This window comes from Aethalodelphis obliquidens, unplaced genomic scaffold (assembly GCF_003676395.1).
Source record: "Aethalodelphis obliquidens isolate GAN/ISIS:26980383/991018 unplaced genomic scaffold, ASM367639v1 scaffold30, whole genome shotgun sequence".
Lineage (NCBI taxonomy): Eukaryota > Metazoa > Chordata > Mammalia > Artiodactyla > Delphinidae > Aethalodelphis > Aethalodelphis obliquidens.
The window spans coordinates 4,028,134-4,045,137 of record NW_020837974.1 but is presented as its reverse complement, the minus strand read 5'-3'; the positions used below and the strand labels follow the sequence as shown (position 1 = coordinate 4,045,137).

Genomic DNA, 17,004 nt, shown 5'->3' with positions numbered 1-17,004 from the left:
CAGGCTGCCAAGCAGCAGCCTCAGTTGGAGAAAGCAGGGCAAGGAAGGCCTCCCATCTACCTGGGTACCATCGACAGCTCACGCTCGTCTAGTGGGACACAAGTGTGTAGTTCAAACCTTGTTAGGGGGAACTGCACTGAGCCTGCCCAGATGGTTCTATGTTACTGGCATTTGGTTCTCTCCATTTGTACTTGTAGGTGCTGGATTTATAAAGGGAGTAGAGGGGACTCGTACAGCCCATACATCTTCACTGTGCAGACGAAGGAAGGGGTTAAGTGCCAGGTTCACGCAGCTTGAGGAAACTATCACACTTTCGTCTTTTGGTTATATATGAACTTCGGGTTCAGGGATAGCTCTCTAACCTGTGTATGTCCTCAGTGGTCCATTAGTGTACAGTTTGACTCAGTTAAAGGTGAGTCACAGAAGTCTTGACTAATAGAAATACAGTTCTTAATTGATGGGTTCAACCAGGGTTTCAAAAAATAGCTGTTCTTTATAGTGTTACCTGTAAAATCCGTGGGTCCTTTAGGTGATTGTAAATAAATGTGCAAAGTCAATAAAGGAATAGGTAGAAAGCAAACACTTAGCAATTTTGACAACATATAGAGCACTTTGGAGAGAGGGGCTGCGAATTTCCTGCCCCATGCAGCCTGGCAAAGGAACCAGGATACCAACTCAACACAAATTGAGCTACAGCACAGAAAATGCTGTTTCAACAGGAGCCCCACGCCAGTCCATGGCCACCCGTGCAGATTGCTGCTCTGGGCCTCTGCCTTCTCTGTGGGGAGCAGCTGCTGCGCTGGAGAGAGCAGGTTCTCAGATTGAGCCAAGAGCAGTGCCCACATCTTTTTGCCTGGCTCCCTTGAAGATTTTCCTATAAAGAAGAACTGCGGGCTTCCCTGGTGGCGCAGTGGTTGAGAGTCCGCCTGCCAATGCAGGGGACACGGGTTCGTGCCCCGGTCCGGGAAGATCCCACGTGCCGCGGAGCGGCTGGGCCCGTGAGCCATGGCTGCTGAGCCTGCACATCTGGAGCCTGTGCTCCGCAACGGGAGAGGCCACAACAGTGAGAGGCTCGCGTACCGCAAAAAAAAAAAAGAAGAACTGAGATTTGCTTTGTCATTTAAACTTACCTTAACTCTAACTGCATGTCTGATTTCAAAGCGAATACTGGAACTGAACTGAGCACATTCCTAAGGGAATAAAAATCATGTCCAGGAATCTTGCTGATCTGGAAATTTGGGAGGAAAGCAAGGATTTTCAAGGTTAAATTTTATTACCCAGATAGTGCTGGTGGTCGGAGTAGATTCTGAGCTCATTGGCTCAGAATCAAAAGTTAACTCAGAAGTCATTCCTGAAAAAGAATATCACTGAGTAGAGATGGCAGAAACAAGCTCAGTGTGAATGATTGATTCAGTATCGCATACCTCAACCTTGTTGGAAAGTGTAAGACTAGTTTAAAACGTTATCCTTCCAGCAGATAAAGCAGTTGAGTAGTCAGTCTTCAAATAGAAATTTATACAATTCTTTTTTAGTATGACCTTTCTAAGTTCTTTATTTCTCAGTAGTGTAAAACTGAATATCTTATTAATCTATCAGAGAGCTAATTGGTATGTTTTTCCTTGGTACTTCGCAAGATCTTCACTGCCCTTGGAGTAAACAGAAAAATGCCCCGAAGAATTCATCTCCACTGTGCCCCTCACACATTCTTCCCTTGTAGAACCTTGGAAGCCCTGGTTTTTTTGTCAGAAGCAGGAAGTGAATTTCATCTTCAAGAACAATTACTAATTCTTATTAAGTGTAATTTTCATAAGGCTAATTTCTCAAGCAAATAGCATTTCTTTCTTGGATTGAGTCTCTCCTTCCCCATCCATCACTCTGTGTATGCATGCCTGGGCGTCCTGGCCATGTGGTGACCAGCTTAGAGACATCAGCCTGCTTGCTTCCTAATTTGGTCAGAGTATGCTTCAGGCAGCCTTGCCTAACTTAGAAAAACACAAACACAGGGAGTAGCTTTGATACAGCAAAGGGGAATTTCCTTTTATCAAAAGACCTACAGTTTGCCTCTTACTTCCTCTAAAAAAAGGAAGTAACACTTTGGGAGGCTGTAGCTTGCCCTGCAGTTCCCTCTTTATGCCTGCTTCTTCATGCCAGCTTCCTCCAGCTAGTTCCTGCTCTTTCATCCTCATCCTTAGTGCCTCTCAGCGTTTACAGTTTAATTTTATTCTTAAGGATACCCATTTTCCACTTGAATGTTCATCAACAGGGAACAGATTACATATGGACATTCATACAATGGCATACACCAGGGGTTGGCAAACTTTTTTGTAAAGGGCAAGATAGTAAATATTTTAGTCTTTTTGGACCATATAAATCTGTCAGAGCTGCTCAGCTTTGCCTTTGTAGCTTGCAAGCAACCGTAGACAATATGTGAACAAATGAACGTGGCTGTGATCCAGTTAAGATTATATTTACAAAGAGAGGCAACAGAACAGATTTGACTTGTGAACCGGTACACCATAGCATTAAAGAGAATGACATGGGTCCAGTTGTGCCAATCTGGAGCTATCACCAAGACGTATTAAGTAAAAAAATTAAAATAAAACAAGGTGTAGAACAGTGGGTATTGTATGCTTATATCTGGGTCTCACATGGGAGGAGGAGGAGATGGGTGCCAACATGTAAATAAAATCTGTGTGGAAGGATAAGTAAGAAATTGGTTACAGGGAATTGCTTTGGGGGAGGCTTACTCTGAGGGTAAGGCGGGAGAGGGGGAGTACTGTGCGTGTACTACTTTTCCAATTAAAAAATAACTGCACCCATTTTCATCAACCCAGTCATCTCTGAACTTTTAAAACAAAAGGATTTTATTTTATTTGTTTTTAGGGAACTTGAAAAGAATGATAGACATGTGATTTTAAAAACATGCTTGTATATTTTCAAACCCATAAACCTTTCTCCTGGATCCCTGTGAGGGCTGACTTCACCACCCTCAAAAGGAGTGCTTTGCCTCAGGTTGTAGGTGACGTGATGCAATTTTGTGGCCAGTGGAAAGAGCTGGAACTCTGGCAGCTCTGCCTTTCTTCTCGCTGGCCTTTCTGCAGGAGCCCCATCTCTAGCACACAGAACCGTATGCTGCCAGTGAGAAAACCTTGGCACAGAAGTCAGAGCCCCGTGGGAATAGATACAGCTTTCAGTAACTATGATTCAAGGCTGCTTCCAGCTGCTTCCTTTTCCCACAGAGACTATTTCTGACTAACAAGTAAGGATGGGTTCTGATTCACCCAAGCATTGCTATCACCGGCTTTTAAAATGTCTGGTTTTGGTTGTGAAACCAGCAGAGAAAGTTGTTACTTTCCTAGTATGTAAAGCAGTTCACTTTTGGTATGTGAGGGACAAGTGAAAGGTTGTGTCTGCTTAGAAGGTAATGTAGCTGTAAACAGCTCAGGAGTCACAGATGGCTGTCCACCTTGCTTCAGGGCCCCCTCCCCCATCTCCTAAGCAAAAGTTTTTCAGATAGCCATGCTCATCCTCTCCCTCTCCTAATTTGCAGGCTTGTTTGCTGTCATTCGGTTCTAATACAAAGATCTGTTTAGGAATGTTGGATATCGTACCTTTTGAAATCCCCCCTTGGAAACAGGGTGGGATGGAGATTTGCAGAGATGGGGAAGCAGTTGCAACAACATCGTCTTCTGTCTCTTGCACTGAAGGAGTACCTGGCTGCTAGACCGGGACCTGTTCTGCATCACTTGTCTTGACTTTCCTGTAAAAGCTTAAGTGAGAAGGTACCAGTTTTGCTGAACAAGCAGGCATTGCCTTTTATAAGTCATTTAAAACACCAGAAAGGTGTTTGAAAGATACTGGCATAGTTTCCTCTGACCTCAATTTCATATACTGGTAACTCTTCAGTGCCTGAGACTTAGCACTGACGCCCTCCCCACCAGGTGGCCAGAGGCATGTGTCCACTCCAGAGGAGAGGAGAAACTATACTCAGCTTGATGAAGGACACTGAGAAGTGCTTCGCCGTACATACTGCCCCTAAAGGGAAGCTGGACGTTGTAAAAAATAAATTTAAAACTCCCCATCACCTCTCTCCCCCACACCCTCCCTGCTTCTCTCCCTCTCTCTCTCTCTCTCTCTCTCTCTCTCTCTCACTCACTCTCTCTCTCTTACACACACCATACACACACACCACACACACACACGCTTTCCTCTTCTGCCAACACCGCCTGCCTCCCCCCAGCTCTCCCCATTACTGCTTTTAACCTTGAAACCTCTGTTGCACATTTATGCATTCATCCTGTTCCTGCTCTTGCATTATTAATGGGCCTGGAGCAATCCAGCCAGAACACTGACATTACTAATTACTGCTTATAACCGAGAAGTAAGGAGCAGGGAGTAAAGTGGGTCACAAGATGGTGTCATAACAATAAAATACTGCTGTCAGGCAAAATTGCTCGGTGTCTGTGCTGTTTGTTGAGGGTAGAGGTGGATCTTCACCATAAGCCGACCCAGCAGAGACCCTGTTGGTGGAAGGGGAGGTGCTCTTAACATCACATCGGTCACCCCAGTCTCACTGTCTGTGCACAGGGTTAGAGAAGAGGGTGCGTTTCTGTCGGAACTTTGAAACATCCAAAACTCTTATCATGGCAGAACAACCCCTTTGAAAGCGAGCTCTTTGTGCGCTGGTGGTATGAGCCGGACAGGACTGTGTTAATGTGGCAGGAGAGGCGTTGCAGAGAGACTGCGGGGAACCGGCTTCCGCCCTCGCTTGGCCATGAGCCGTGTGCTGGCATCAGCCCTTCACCTCCAGGTCTGAGTCTGCCTACGTGAGTTAAGTCTCCCTCCAGCCCCCAGATCCCAGCTTCGCGCAAATGTGACACGTCGGTGTTGTTGGGAAATGTAAGCTTGGCAGAACGAGCACGTGCACTTACCTAAGGTACAAAAGACTGGGCGGCAGAGCGTTACCAAAGGGCAGGGGCCAGCAGCCCCCCTTCTTCCCTGTGGAACGGAGCCCTGCTTATGCGAGGGCGTGTTTGGTTGACGGCCCCTGTGAGCTGGTGTGGTTTCTGTGAGAGGTGAGGACAGCACCTCTTCCCGTTGTTGCTTCAGGGAGAGGAGAATTTCATGCCGCTGGAGCCGCCTTTAATGTCACCTGGGGAACCTTAGCAAACTGATCTCTAATCAAAAGCCTGCCCAGCTTCTGAGGAACACTGACCATGTCTTCTAGAGTACGAGGAAGTAGAAAGGGACTTCAAAGGTAAGAGTAAACCGTAAGACAGTTGAGCTCTGCAAACGTGGGTTACCTGCCCCTTCACGTATCATTTTCTTGAACGCTTCATTTCTAAATTATTTTACTCAAGTGTGCTATCATGCAATTACAACCCTGAGTCCAGGAGAAAAGGAAAACTACTTTGAAATAATGTTTTTTAATTGTTGAAAAGCAGGAAAAACCATTTTGAGAGGACACAAAGCTTATATTTTTCTTGGAAAGAAAACAGCTTCACGAAAGTGAGCAGTTATTAATCATTTGATGGTAGAACTGAAAAGATGTGGGCTTCTATGTTCCCTGCTTCATGATCTGCCTCTCTTTTCTTTTTCTTTCTTTTTTAATACTAAAAATGCAGCTAGAATTGAGAGAATGTAGGGAGAATGAATCATGGTTCTCAAAACTGAAAGTAAATCCTCTCGCTTTTCCCACATCTCACACACCAGCACGATGCTGAAGCAGGCCGCACGGGAGGGCAGGCACTCCTTCCAGTTCCACGCCCCCAGCTCTCCCAGTGGGCATGAGTGGTCCTGGTGGTGGTGCTACATCCCAGGAACTTATTTTGTCTTAAGGTCTTGACATGAGGGATGGAGCCACGGCAGATCCACTTAAGGAAGAAAGATTGTTTCCTTAATCCAGTTCTTCGAATGTTTTCATTTGTTTGTTTTTCTGGTCTCTCAGTCAACATTTGAATTCAGAATCTCTTAAATTTTTACTTTAAAAAGCAGTGATCTGGGAATTCCCTGGCCGTCCAGCGGTTAGGACTCAGCACTTTCACTGCCGGGGCCTGGGTTCAATTCCTGGTCAGGGAACTAAGATTCTGCAAGCTGCACAGCCCAGCAAAAAAAAAAAGATGATTAAAAAACAGCGATCTGAAAAAAAAAAACAGCGATCTGCATAGTAATGTTGACTGTTGTCTTCATTTAGGAGCCTGAGTCATACTTTATCAAAAGCAACAGTTTTTGGCTTCCCTGGTGGTGCAGTGGTTAAGAATCCGCCTGCCAATGCAGGGGATACGGATTCAAGCCCTGGTGTGGGAAGATCCCACATGCCGTGGAGCAACTAAGCCCGTGCACCACAACTATTGAGCCTGCGCTCTAGAGCCTGTGAGCCACAACTACTGAAACTTATGCACCGCAACTACTGAAGCCCGCGTGCCTAGAGCCTGTGCCCCGCAGCAAGAGAAATCACTGCAATGAGAAGCCCGCGCACCACAGCGAAGAGTAGCCTCTGCTCGCCGCAACTGGAGAAAGCCTGTGTGCAGCAACAAAGACCCAAGGCAACCAAAAATAGAATAAATAAAAATAAATAAATTTTTTAAAAAAACAACTCTTTTGTTGATAAGAAAGTAAGATGGGTAAATTGAGAATTGGCCCACTGCTAGAGTAACCAGCAAAATTTTTCATAACCCATTCCAAAATATATATATATATAAGAAAGATTTATAAGTACTGATCAGGGAATCTCTCCAAGAAGTGCACTGTCGAGTGTAAAAAGCAAGGTAAAATGGGTGCAGTGTGAGCTTTTTTTCTGAAATGAAACACAGGCTTTCACTCATTAGGCCTTTTTGTATTTCTCAGCATGTACATGTATTTTTTTTTCTTTGACCGGTGTCCACAGAGATTTAAAAAACAAAAACTACCCCAGCATAGAATTCTGAGCTTCAGCTGACCACTTTTTCCCCTGACGTTTAGTCTGTTTGGAATGAATGGGTCGGTAGCTCCTCCTTCTCTTTCTTCATAGTTTCTGAATATGTGAATGTGTCATATTAAGTAGTTTTCACCCTACTTCATTTACCGTCTGCTTATACTTTTCATAGCTTTTTACTCTACTTTTTCTCTCAATATAAAAATAATTGAAAGAAGGTAAGCATTGCCAGAATTATCTCGGTTTTACACAATTCTCTGCTTTTAACAGCAAAATGAAAGCCTGGTGCCCTCGCTGGCCAGCTGTAGGAATCCAGGACTGGAAGCAGGAATGTCTTCTGTTAAGAATACTCTCGTGACTCTTCCAGGAAAGCTTGGCAGAGCTTCAGACAATGTAGACAGTGAAGTTCCATTTTCTTCACTTGAACTGAAGTGCTCCCTCCGTCTGTTAGACCTGGAGCTGTGTCAGAAGTAAGTGAAATTCACTAGGCAAAAACTTTTGACATTAAAATAAATGTTTTGGGGACTTCCCTGCGGTCCAGTGATTAAGACTCCATGCTCCCAATGCAGGGGGCACAGATTCGATCCCTGGAACTAAGATATCCTGCATGCCACCGGTGAGGCCAAAAATAAAATAAATAAATTAAATAAAATAAATATTAAGTTTTCTCAGGGAACAGAACACAAAGACTTTGTTCATTGAACAAAGATCTGTTCTCTGATATTTATTTACTGCTCCAGTCATCTCTTTAGTTTCATTTCCAAAAGCCAGGACCTTTTATCAGGCATAAGTAAAATTGTCAGAACAGCTGTTTTTTCCTGCTAGAAAACAGGGGAAAGAGTATGATAGGAAGTTAATTGTAGTGTAACTTTGAGAATCCTGGGCATAACCTATGTAAACTAGGCAAGTCCTTCAATTTCTAAGTAACATGGTTTCCTCATATGTGAAATGGATATGATGACATTCTCTCCGGGCTATCTGAGGATTGAAGGAAGGGATATTAGTAAAATTCTGAGACAGCACCTTTAATCTTTAAGTCCTTGAAAATGTGGGTAGGTCCATTTATCTTCTCCCTCCCCTCGGACTTGGGAAATAAACAAAAGACGAGGTTTTTACTGTTCTTGATTCCTCCTCATTTGAGGCATTTGGTTTCTCTACTTCAGTCTTCTCTGAAATGATGTTGCTGGATCACTTGGCTTCCTCCTCTGGGGTGAGATCTACTTACCTTAGAATCTTTCAAGGGGCAGAGGAGCTTCACACAGACTTTTGGACCTAGAAGAAACTTTAAAATGTCATTTAGATCCACTGGTGCCAGTGTGACAATCCTTCCACAGTATCTTTGTCCAAAAATTAGATACGAGTATACTCTTTCTTTGGTTTCTGAAAACTCTGCCTCTTCCCTTAATTTCGAGGTTTTGATTTGAAACCTGGTATTCCTGACAGATATATTCAGTTGACCATGGTAATGAATCCAGTTGGAATAATCAGGGCTTCTGCTTTTGTTTTTTAAGATCTTCTATAGGTAAAATTCCTTTACCGCAGATATCCCTGTCTTTGAAAACTTTGTTAAGTTTTCCAAACTCAGCCATCTTAGCTCAGGCTGCTATAACAAATTACCATAGACCGGGTGGCTTAAACAACCAGCATTACTTCTTACAGTTCTAGAGGCTGGGAAGTCTAAGATCAAGGTGCTGGCAGATTGAGTTCTGGTGAGGGCCCTCTTCTTGGTTTGCAGATGGACATCTTCTCTATATATCATTACATGACAAAGAGCAGAAGGAACAGGTTCTCCTGTCTCTCCTTATAATGAATCCCATTCATGAGCACTCCACCCTCATGGCCTTCAAAGGCCCTACCTCCTAATACCATCACATTGGGGGTTAGGATTTCAATGTATGAGTTATCCAAGGACACAGACATTCAGTCCATAACTCCAACTCACAGTATTTTTTAAGAAAGAATTGATAACTACAGTTGCAACAGAACCAAGCAATTTAGACAAATCATGGGAGCCTTTTGTAGATGATTTGGTCTACATTGTGACAGCCTTTCCTGGAGGCACCAGCGGTTCTAACCAGTAGCACTTAATCAGAGAACTGATAACATTCAGACTGTAAACTGCTTACTGTGTGACTGTCAGCAGGTCTTTTACTCTGACTCTCCTCATCAGAAAGATGGACGTGTAATTCCTATTCCACCTTCTCTCAGGGTGGCTGTGAGAAGCAAATGAGGTTCTGTGAGGTGAGAGCACTTTGACAAAGGAGTCAAGAGCTGTTCAGAGACCACGTGGCAGCAGTAGTGTTCTTGAGATTTTTGACAAGTACACGCTTTTTTAGAAATGGAAGATTGGATACCTTCCCTTCAAGACACACAGTATGTTGGGGTGACCAGTCTCTTTCATGGTTGATTATCAAAGAGAAGGTTAACCCTGGAAGATTGACATGAACAAGGAAGTAAAGTAGAAGATCCCAGGAGAGCAGAAGCAAAGAACTTTTCCAAGATGCATGTGAGGGCTGCCGCCTCAGGATCCAGAGGGGCAAGGATCAGGGAGAGTTAAAAAACTAAGTGGAGATTATCACTGGATAACTTATGTGGAGCCTTAAAAGTGAAGATGTTTATCAAGGCACATTTTTCTAAAGCTCAGTATGGACTGAGATTGTATCTGCGTTCTTTCTGCCAAGTTTTTACAGTGTGCTTCACTAAATTTTTTACATAGTTTTCTACAAGATCAGTACTTAGAGTGCATTATAATGCTGTGAATGTAAAGAATTCACATTTGAAAATGTTTTGCTTTTGTCCAAGCCTTCTTAACATACGTATTTAATTACAAGGCATGAACATTAATGGCGCTTTGAACGTTTAAAGCTCTTTTCCTGAGATTAATTTGATTTAATTACTCCTGAGATAGATGTTTGCAGCCTTGGTGACTTGCCATTTGGAGGCAACTGTGAGAGAAGAGTGGCTGAACCATGACTTCTGTCAGGTTCAGCTTTTGGCTGTTTATTTCCCTCCCACTGCATACCCTTCCCTCTCATTTTCAGCTCGTCACTTTGTCCTTTTGATTTTGGGTGGAAAGAGGAAAGGTAATAGAATTCGCCCCTGTGGAGTTCATCTTGTAGCTGGCTGTATTTTCAAAGTAGTAATGTTTAGTGTACATTCCTTAGTGTCCAGTAACAGAACAGTTTCTGTGGCCCTGCTCTCCCAGACTTAAAAAAGTCCTTCCTTGCACCCTGGGTCCTTCAACCTTGGTGGCCTATGGGGAGGGGAGGAGTAGGCCCAGGCCCACAAAAGAGCCCAGACCCCAGACGGGGGCCAGTGGGAGTCCCCCTCTCCTAACATTAGTCGCATCTAGTTCTGAAGGCAGAGGAGGTCAGGGAGCCTGTGGGGCACAGAGGAGGAGTGGCTGTTGAAGGTCACTGTACTCCTTTTCATCTCAAGCCACCTCCACCAGGGGAGCCACCCTGTGTCCACACATCTGCAGTGGGTGACAATCAGGGTGTTTCCTTGGTTCCTACAGCCCGAGTCCAGTGAATGAAGGCTCACCCCTCTTTCTGCTGTGGTCTGGCTCGCTGTAGGAAGCAGAGTGTGGCATGAGCAGCCAGTGGCACGGGTGGAAGGGAGACAGAGGTCTGGCCAGCAGAAGCTGGCTTCGCCCGGTATGGGACTCACCTCAGCAGTCCCCAGCAGCCTCGTCCACATGCGCCTCGGCAGGAACGGGTGTGGGGCCTGTGGGTGGGGAGCAGTGCAGATGGCCCCAGCAGGAGCCCACTTTTCCTTCTTGGGGGAGCTAAGCAAGGTGTTTCATTGACTTCTTTAGCCACCTCAAAAAAAAAAAAATAAGGCGCACCATTTGATTTGCTAAAGGAAGGAACCATGCAAAAGTAAAAGCTTCGTTCTTCCTCCCTATTTGTGAGGTGCCTTTTGGACAGGTGCTGCTTGGGAGCCCATTGGAATAGCTGTTAAGAAATCAGTAGCGCCCCCTTTCTCCCCCTCTGCTCCATAGGCGGGGCACAGGCACCCAGGCCTGAGGGCAACTTGGGGACGCTACACGACCACTCGGGGTGATCTTCGCTGCCACCGACGTAAGCCAAGCTGGAATTTCCAGAAACCCCAGGGAGTGTCGTACAACAGGAGTGGTGGCTGGTGCTCCTGCACAAGCAGGTCAGGGATAACAAAGTCTGGAAGTAGTTTCAACCTCAGGATTTTTTTTTTTTTAGTTTATTTGGTTGTGCTGGGACTTGGTTGTGGCAGGTGGGCCCCTTAGTTGCAGCTCAGGGGTTCCTTTGTTGCTCCACGTGATCTCCTTAGTTGCTTCATGCAAACTTCCAGCTGTAGCATGCACATGGTATCCAGTTCCCCGACCAGGAATCGAACCCGGGCGCCCCCGCATTGGGAGCGCAGAGTGTTAACCACTGTGCCACCAGGGAAGTCCCTCAGGATTTTTTTTTTTAATGCAGACTCCCACTTAGAAAGCCCAGCTAATGGAAACACATGTTCGGCCATCACAAATCAGAGCCAAACACTGGCCAGGCTGAACTGCTTCTCTGCCCACTTGTTCTTCACACATCACTGTCTACTTTTATCTAGGCCTTAACTCAGCCATGGCGGCCTTCTCACCATATGTCACTTGTCATATCATAGTGTTGCAATTTTTCTTTTTTTTTTAATTTATTTTTGGCTGCATTGGGCCGTCGTTGCTGCACGTGGGCTTACTCTAGTTGTGGCAAGCGGGGGGCTGCCCTTCGTTGTGGTGTGTGGGCTTCTCGTTGCAGTGGCTTCTCTTGTTGCGGAGCACAGGCTCTAGGCGCGCAGGCTTCAGTAGTTGTGGCGTGCAGACTCAGTAGTTGTGGCTCGCGGGCTCTAGAGCGCAGGCTCAGTAGTAGTGGCACATGGGTTTAGTTGCCCCGCGGCGTGCGGGATCTTCCCGGACCAGGGCTCGAACCCATGTCCCCTGCATTGTCAGGCAGATTCTTAACCGCTGTGCCACCAGGGAAGCCCTGCAATTTTTCTTTAAACAAAAACTACCCCTGTCCCCATCCGGAATTAAGTTAGAAAATCCTGTCTCTCACTTGTCTCTGTGGTAATGGCCAGAGTAATTAGGCTATAAACTCTGCTCGGCTAATCATGAGCTTTGTACAGATTCTATCCCAAGACACTAATGTGATTGCCACCCACTTCCCCCAATAATAACTGTATCGCTCATTGATTATCTACTGCTGTGCTCAGCACTCTGAAAACTCTTACCAGTCCTCAGAGTAACCCTGAAAGGCATCATCATCATTCCCAGTTTACCAAATGGGGACACTGAGGCTCAGGGGTTAAGTGCACACCTGTAAATGGCAGAGCCAGGACTGAGGCTCGAGTGTCTGTTTAGAAAGTTCTAGTGAAGCAGTTAAGATCACAGTGCCTGGGTGCCTGTGACCTTGGAGTCTTTACAGGGAGAGTGGGGATAGTGTGGCGCCTGCTCAGGGTGTGGTGAGGAGTGAGGCAGCGCCACCAGGCTCTCTTGTTGCCGCGTAAGAGCAGCAGCTGTTGGTCATTGAGCGCCCGCATTCCTCAGTTATGTTTACAGAAGTCCTGCCAGGTACTTGTTTTTCCGTTTTTGTTTTGTTTTCGTTTCCCCGTTTTCTGCGGAAGCAGAGAGGCCAGGACTTTCTCAGGGTCACACAGATTGCTCTGATCCTCTGCTCTGCCATGTGGTGCTGCACCTTTAGCCTGCAGGCTGGCATTTGCTTTTTGCCATATGATTGTAGTCATTCCGTATGCACACTGCTGTGCCTTGCTTTTTTACTCAACATAACGTAAGCACTTTTTGCATTCTCCAACCATGTGTAAACGTGTGTCATGGGTGGCTGTCATTCCATCAATCAGATGTGCTTCAGCTTATTCCCATGCACCCCTGAGCTGGAAATTCAGGAGGCTTTCCGCTTTTTGCTGCTGCAAACAGTGCAGTGCACGGCCTTGTATGTAAAGCCTTCTCTTTTTTAGAATTATTCATGAGGATAGATCTCTAGAGTAGGACTCCTGGGCCCAAGAGAATCAATTTTCTTAAGACTCTTAAGACATAGTTCCAGATTTCTTTCCAGGATTGTATATGGTTATCTTTCCTCCAGTACATGCTGCTTATTTTAAAAGGAAAAATGTCATCTGTTCTTCAGCACAGAGACTGGCTGCCCCAGGCTGAACAGTGACACATGCTGCCTGGCTGCCCTTCAGAGAGGCACTGACACCTTTGAAGGGCTGCTTTGTGAAGTAGCCTTTGAGGTGATTCCGGAGGATTTCAAGACAAAACAGGAATTTTCGGAGTCCAGATTTGAGCAAAAGCAAGTATAGGCCAGCACATTGGTACAGAGTTTGTCCTGGCAGCGTGACACCCACTCTGGTCTCAGTTGTCCTTCTCTGAGTGGACAGTTGTGCTTGCATTTTAGTGCAGGCGTTTCTTGATTGTCCCTGCCGTGAGGAGAGAAGCTGCTGGAGTAAAGAAACAGCATGAGAAGAACCAAAACAAACCGATGGGGGCTTCCCTGGTGGCACAGTGGTTAAGAATCCACCTGCCGATGCAGGGGACACAGGTTCAAGCCCTGGTCCGGGAAGATCCCACATGCCACGGAGCAGCTAAGCCTGCGAGCCACTACTGAGCCCGCGTGCCACATCTGCTGAAGCCTAGAGCCCCTGCTCCACAACAAGAGAAGCCACTGCAATGAGAAGCCCGTGCACTGTGATAAAGAGTAGACCCCGCTTGCCACAACTAGAAAAAGCCCGCGCACAGCAGCGAAGACCCAACACAGCCATAAATAAATAAATACATACATACATACATCGGGTGTGCCTGTGAACCCATCATTGTGAGAGTGGGCGCACGTGTTCCATCCTGGTTGCTGTTGGCTCAGGGAGTTTGTCACCTTTGGTCACCTTTGTAGCATCCTTTTTTTAAATTTTATTTATTTATTTTTGGTTTAGATTCTGGTTCTTCCAGCACTACAGGTTCCAGGCTAGCAGTGATTCTGGATTTAGGCTTCGGGAAATATGAGAGTGGGTGGGTTTGAGGTAGAGCTGAGAGGACTGGCTGGTGGGATAAGTTGGGGGGGGGGTGAAGAAAAAGGAGGAATCCAGGGTTTTTGCTTGCGCAGCTAGTGGGTGGTGGTGTCCCTTAGTGATACAGAGGAGACTAAGAACAGCTTTGTGGGGAGGTGAGGGGATCAAACTTCGTGTTTCAGACGTGTCTGTGATGCCTTTTAGACCTCCAGGCGGAAATGTTGAAGAGCCAGTCGGATATGCAGGCCTACCACTTAGGGAAGCTGTCAGAGCCAGAGTAGAGCCGGGCACCACCGATCCTGCCTGCGTGGGAGAGCCTCAGAGCCTGGCGTGTCAGCTGGCGAGGGAGTGGATGAGAAGGGACTGCTGGTTTTGCCTGGGAGAGTTGAGGAAACATTATAGAAGTGACTTTAGGATTGGACCTGGAAGGCTGCTGGGTAGCTAGGGCAGAGGAGTGGGGAGAGGCCTCCCAGAAGAAGACACAGCATATTTAAGGTGTGTTTCTGAGGGAAGGGTGGGGCGGTGGCCGGTGGTGAGCCATTTGGTGAAGGGGACAGTCCTTGTGGGAAGAGTGTGGGCGGCGTCTTGTTAACAATAGCAGGTCCATCCAGGGTGGGAAAGGGGATGATACGGTCAAATAAAGGTTTTCAGAAGATTATTCTGGCAGCAGTTTGAAAAAAGGACTGAAAGTGAGAAGAGATTGAAGGCAGGGAGGGCAGTAAGAAGACCGCGTAAGGATGCAGCTCAGCCACACACAAGCAGTGCAGTGCAGGTAGCGCTGCCGCTTTCATCCTTAGAGTGGTGGCGGGGCCCCCGTGCTCCCTGCCCTGGGGCTCTGGCAGCTCAGCAGAAAGGTGGGTATGAGCGGGCCAACGTGCTTTGTGGACAGTTGAGGTTCTGGCTTTATCCATCCAAGTGTGTTGGGAGGGCTGGCTCTTTATCAGTGTGATGGTCTAGCTGCTCAGGTTCTATCTCACCAAGGGCAATTCTAAAGACACTCCTGTTCCTGTTTCTGTAAGACCAGTTGTTTAAAATGCACACACTCACACTAATACTCTCATTCTCCTGGTGGCTTTTTTCCTTTTCTTTTTTTTTTAATTGTATCCTGCAACAGCACATTCCACTGGCAGATTCCACAACAGGAATGTTCTTTCACTTGCTTGATTTCAGTGGTTTGATTTTGTGGTCTGTTGCCATAGCTCCTGGAGCTAAGGCCTTATCAAATAACTGCGCATCTGGTGAAGACTTCAGCTCCCAGGAACTGGAGGCAAGGAGAACTGTCAAGGGGCTCTCCGGTCAGCTCTCCCAATACTGGGAGGCCTCGCCCAAGTTCTGGCTTCCTAACAGTCTGCTCCACCAAATACATGTCTTTAATGTATCAATAAATACACCATTTGTTTATATAGTATTTTCTCTGTGCTGCACCATTCTGGGGCGAAAGAATTGGTCCAGCACTCTTCACTGGGGCTGGCTGGAACAGCACTGCCACTGCCTGCGTTCAAATCCCAGCCCCTCCACCAGCTAGTCGTGTGGCCTTACACAGCCCCCTTCACCCTCTGTCTCAGTTTCCCCTACTGTGAAAATAGGGAGGAGAATAGCCCCCTCCTGAGAGATTGGCTGTAAGGATTGAATGACTTAATATAAGTAAGATGTTTAGTCCATGGGCACTCAGTGAATGTTAGCTGTATTATTATTCATCCCACTGTGTATCTCATTTCTCCTACTCTTAGATTTGGCAACTTTACTAAGTCTTTTCAATATTCTATACTTGTGGCTCCCATAAATTTCCCTGTTGCTCTTCCCAGGGTTCCAATCCCTGTGTGGTCAGGGTTATTGGAAAGTAACTGGAAGCCAACCATACTGCCCATGTTGTTTTCAGGTGCTCATCCTCTGCTTACCTGCAGCATCCTCAGTTTCCTCAGCAGTGTCTACGGACCTGGGTTTTGGTTCTTTAATGCGCTCATTGCTCTGTCAGTTCTCTCGATTTCCCTTTGCCTTTTAAGTGAGAGAAACCAGCTCTCACTTGGTAACCTGCTGTCCAAAAATAGGCTCTGCCACCTTCTGTATGAGGGGGCCTCTCCGACTCAAGTTATTGCTCTAGACACCCCCCCCCCCGCCATGGGGCAGGGTTTTCCTGCAGCTGTTTGGCAGGCATGAGGCCTGGAGGCCCGGACTCTGATGATAGCGATGGCAGAACAGCAGCTAAAACGTCTATTAGTCTACTGCTGGGTGCCGCCACCCTGTGGGTACTAGAAGTACAGCGTCTCATTCAGTCCTGTAACTCTGTTATCTCTCCTTCATAGACGAGGAAACTAAAGCTGAGAGATGAGCTGCTCGCCCACGGTCACCATTCAGTGAGTGGCCGAGGCAGACCACCCACATCTGCCCAGAGCCAGTCTCCTGACCACCAGGTTGTGTGGGGAGCCCAAGTTGCCTTAATCTGTCTGAATCTCACTGTGCTCATCTGTAGAATGAGATTAACTGTACATACTTGGTGAGGCTGCGATGCTGGTTGGAGGATATCTCGGGCAGATCTTGACCATGTTAGTTCCCGTCCTGAGACTGGGCACAAGCCTTAATATTCTGTAGATGCTGTTTATTAAATGTGGATAAAAATATTTACGTTGCGTGAGCTCAGATGACATAAAGCTGTATTGCGTATTTCTCTGCATGTGGGTGTTTTCAGTAAATTGAAAGCCTTGTAGATGGCAGTGAGATGGGAGGGTTTCTGAGGACCATTTTCTTACTGGTCTGGTGAGGAACTGACAGTTACAGCAGGCAGTCAGCAGAGGGCCTCAGAGCCTCACAGATAAGCGCAGATTCTGGCCCTCTCAGGGAGGCCAAGGCCAGCCTTCTTTGGCTTCAGTGGGCGTGCAGTCAGGCAAGCCCAAACTGGAGTGCCCACCTCTGAACTTGGGAGGAAACTCCACCACCTTCGATATCAAGATAGGGGCTAGGTGGAAGATAGAAATCACAGATAATTACAGAAGTACAGTTGCAAAATCTGGTGGCCTGCTAGTTGGGAATATGTGTAGTCTTGCTTTGAGGGTGGGGCA

The 17,004-nt window shown here is 46.5% G+C and overlaps 1 protein-coding gene across 8 annotated transcripts in view; it reads left to right on the top strand.

Annotated features, from left to right (window-relative positions):
• The window catches only part of RNF216 (ring finger protein 216), a 171,770-nt gene that overhangs the window by 92,466 nt on the left and 62,300 nt on the right, over positions 1–17,004 (top strand). Inside the window, exon 14 of one of the 8 annotated variants that reach the window (XM_027125706.1) lies at positions 3,551–4,105. The exons of the other annotated variants lie outside the window; for them this stretch is intronic. Coding sequence (XP_026981507.1) covers positions 3,551–3,724 — 174 coding nt within the window. The 3' untranslated portion in view covers positions 3,725–4,105. Of the gene's footprint in view, positions 1–3,550; positions 4,106–17,004 lie in introns of those variants that run through there. 8 annotated transcript variants of the gene reach the window in all.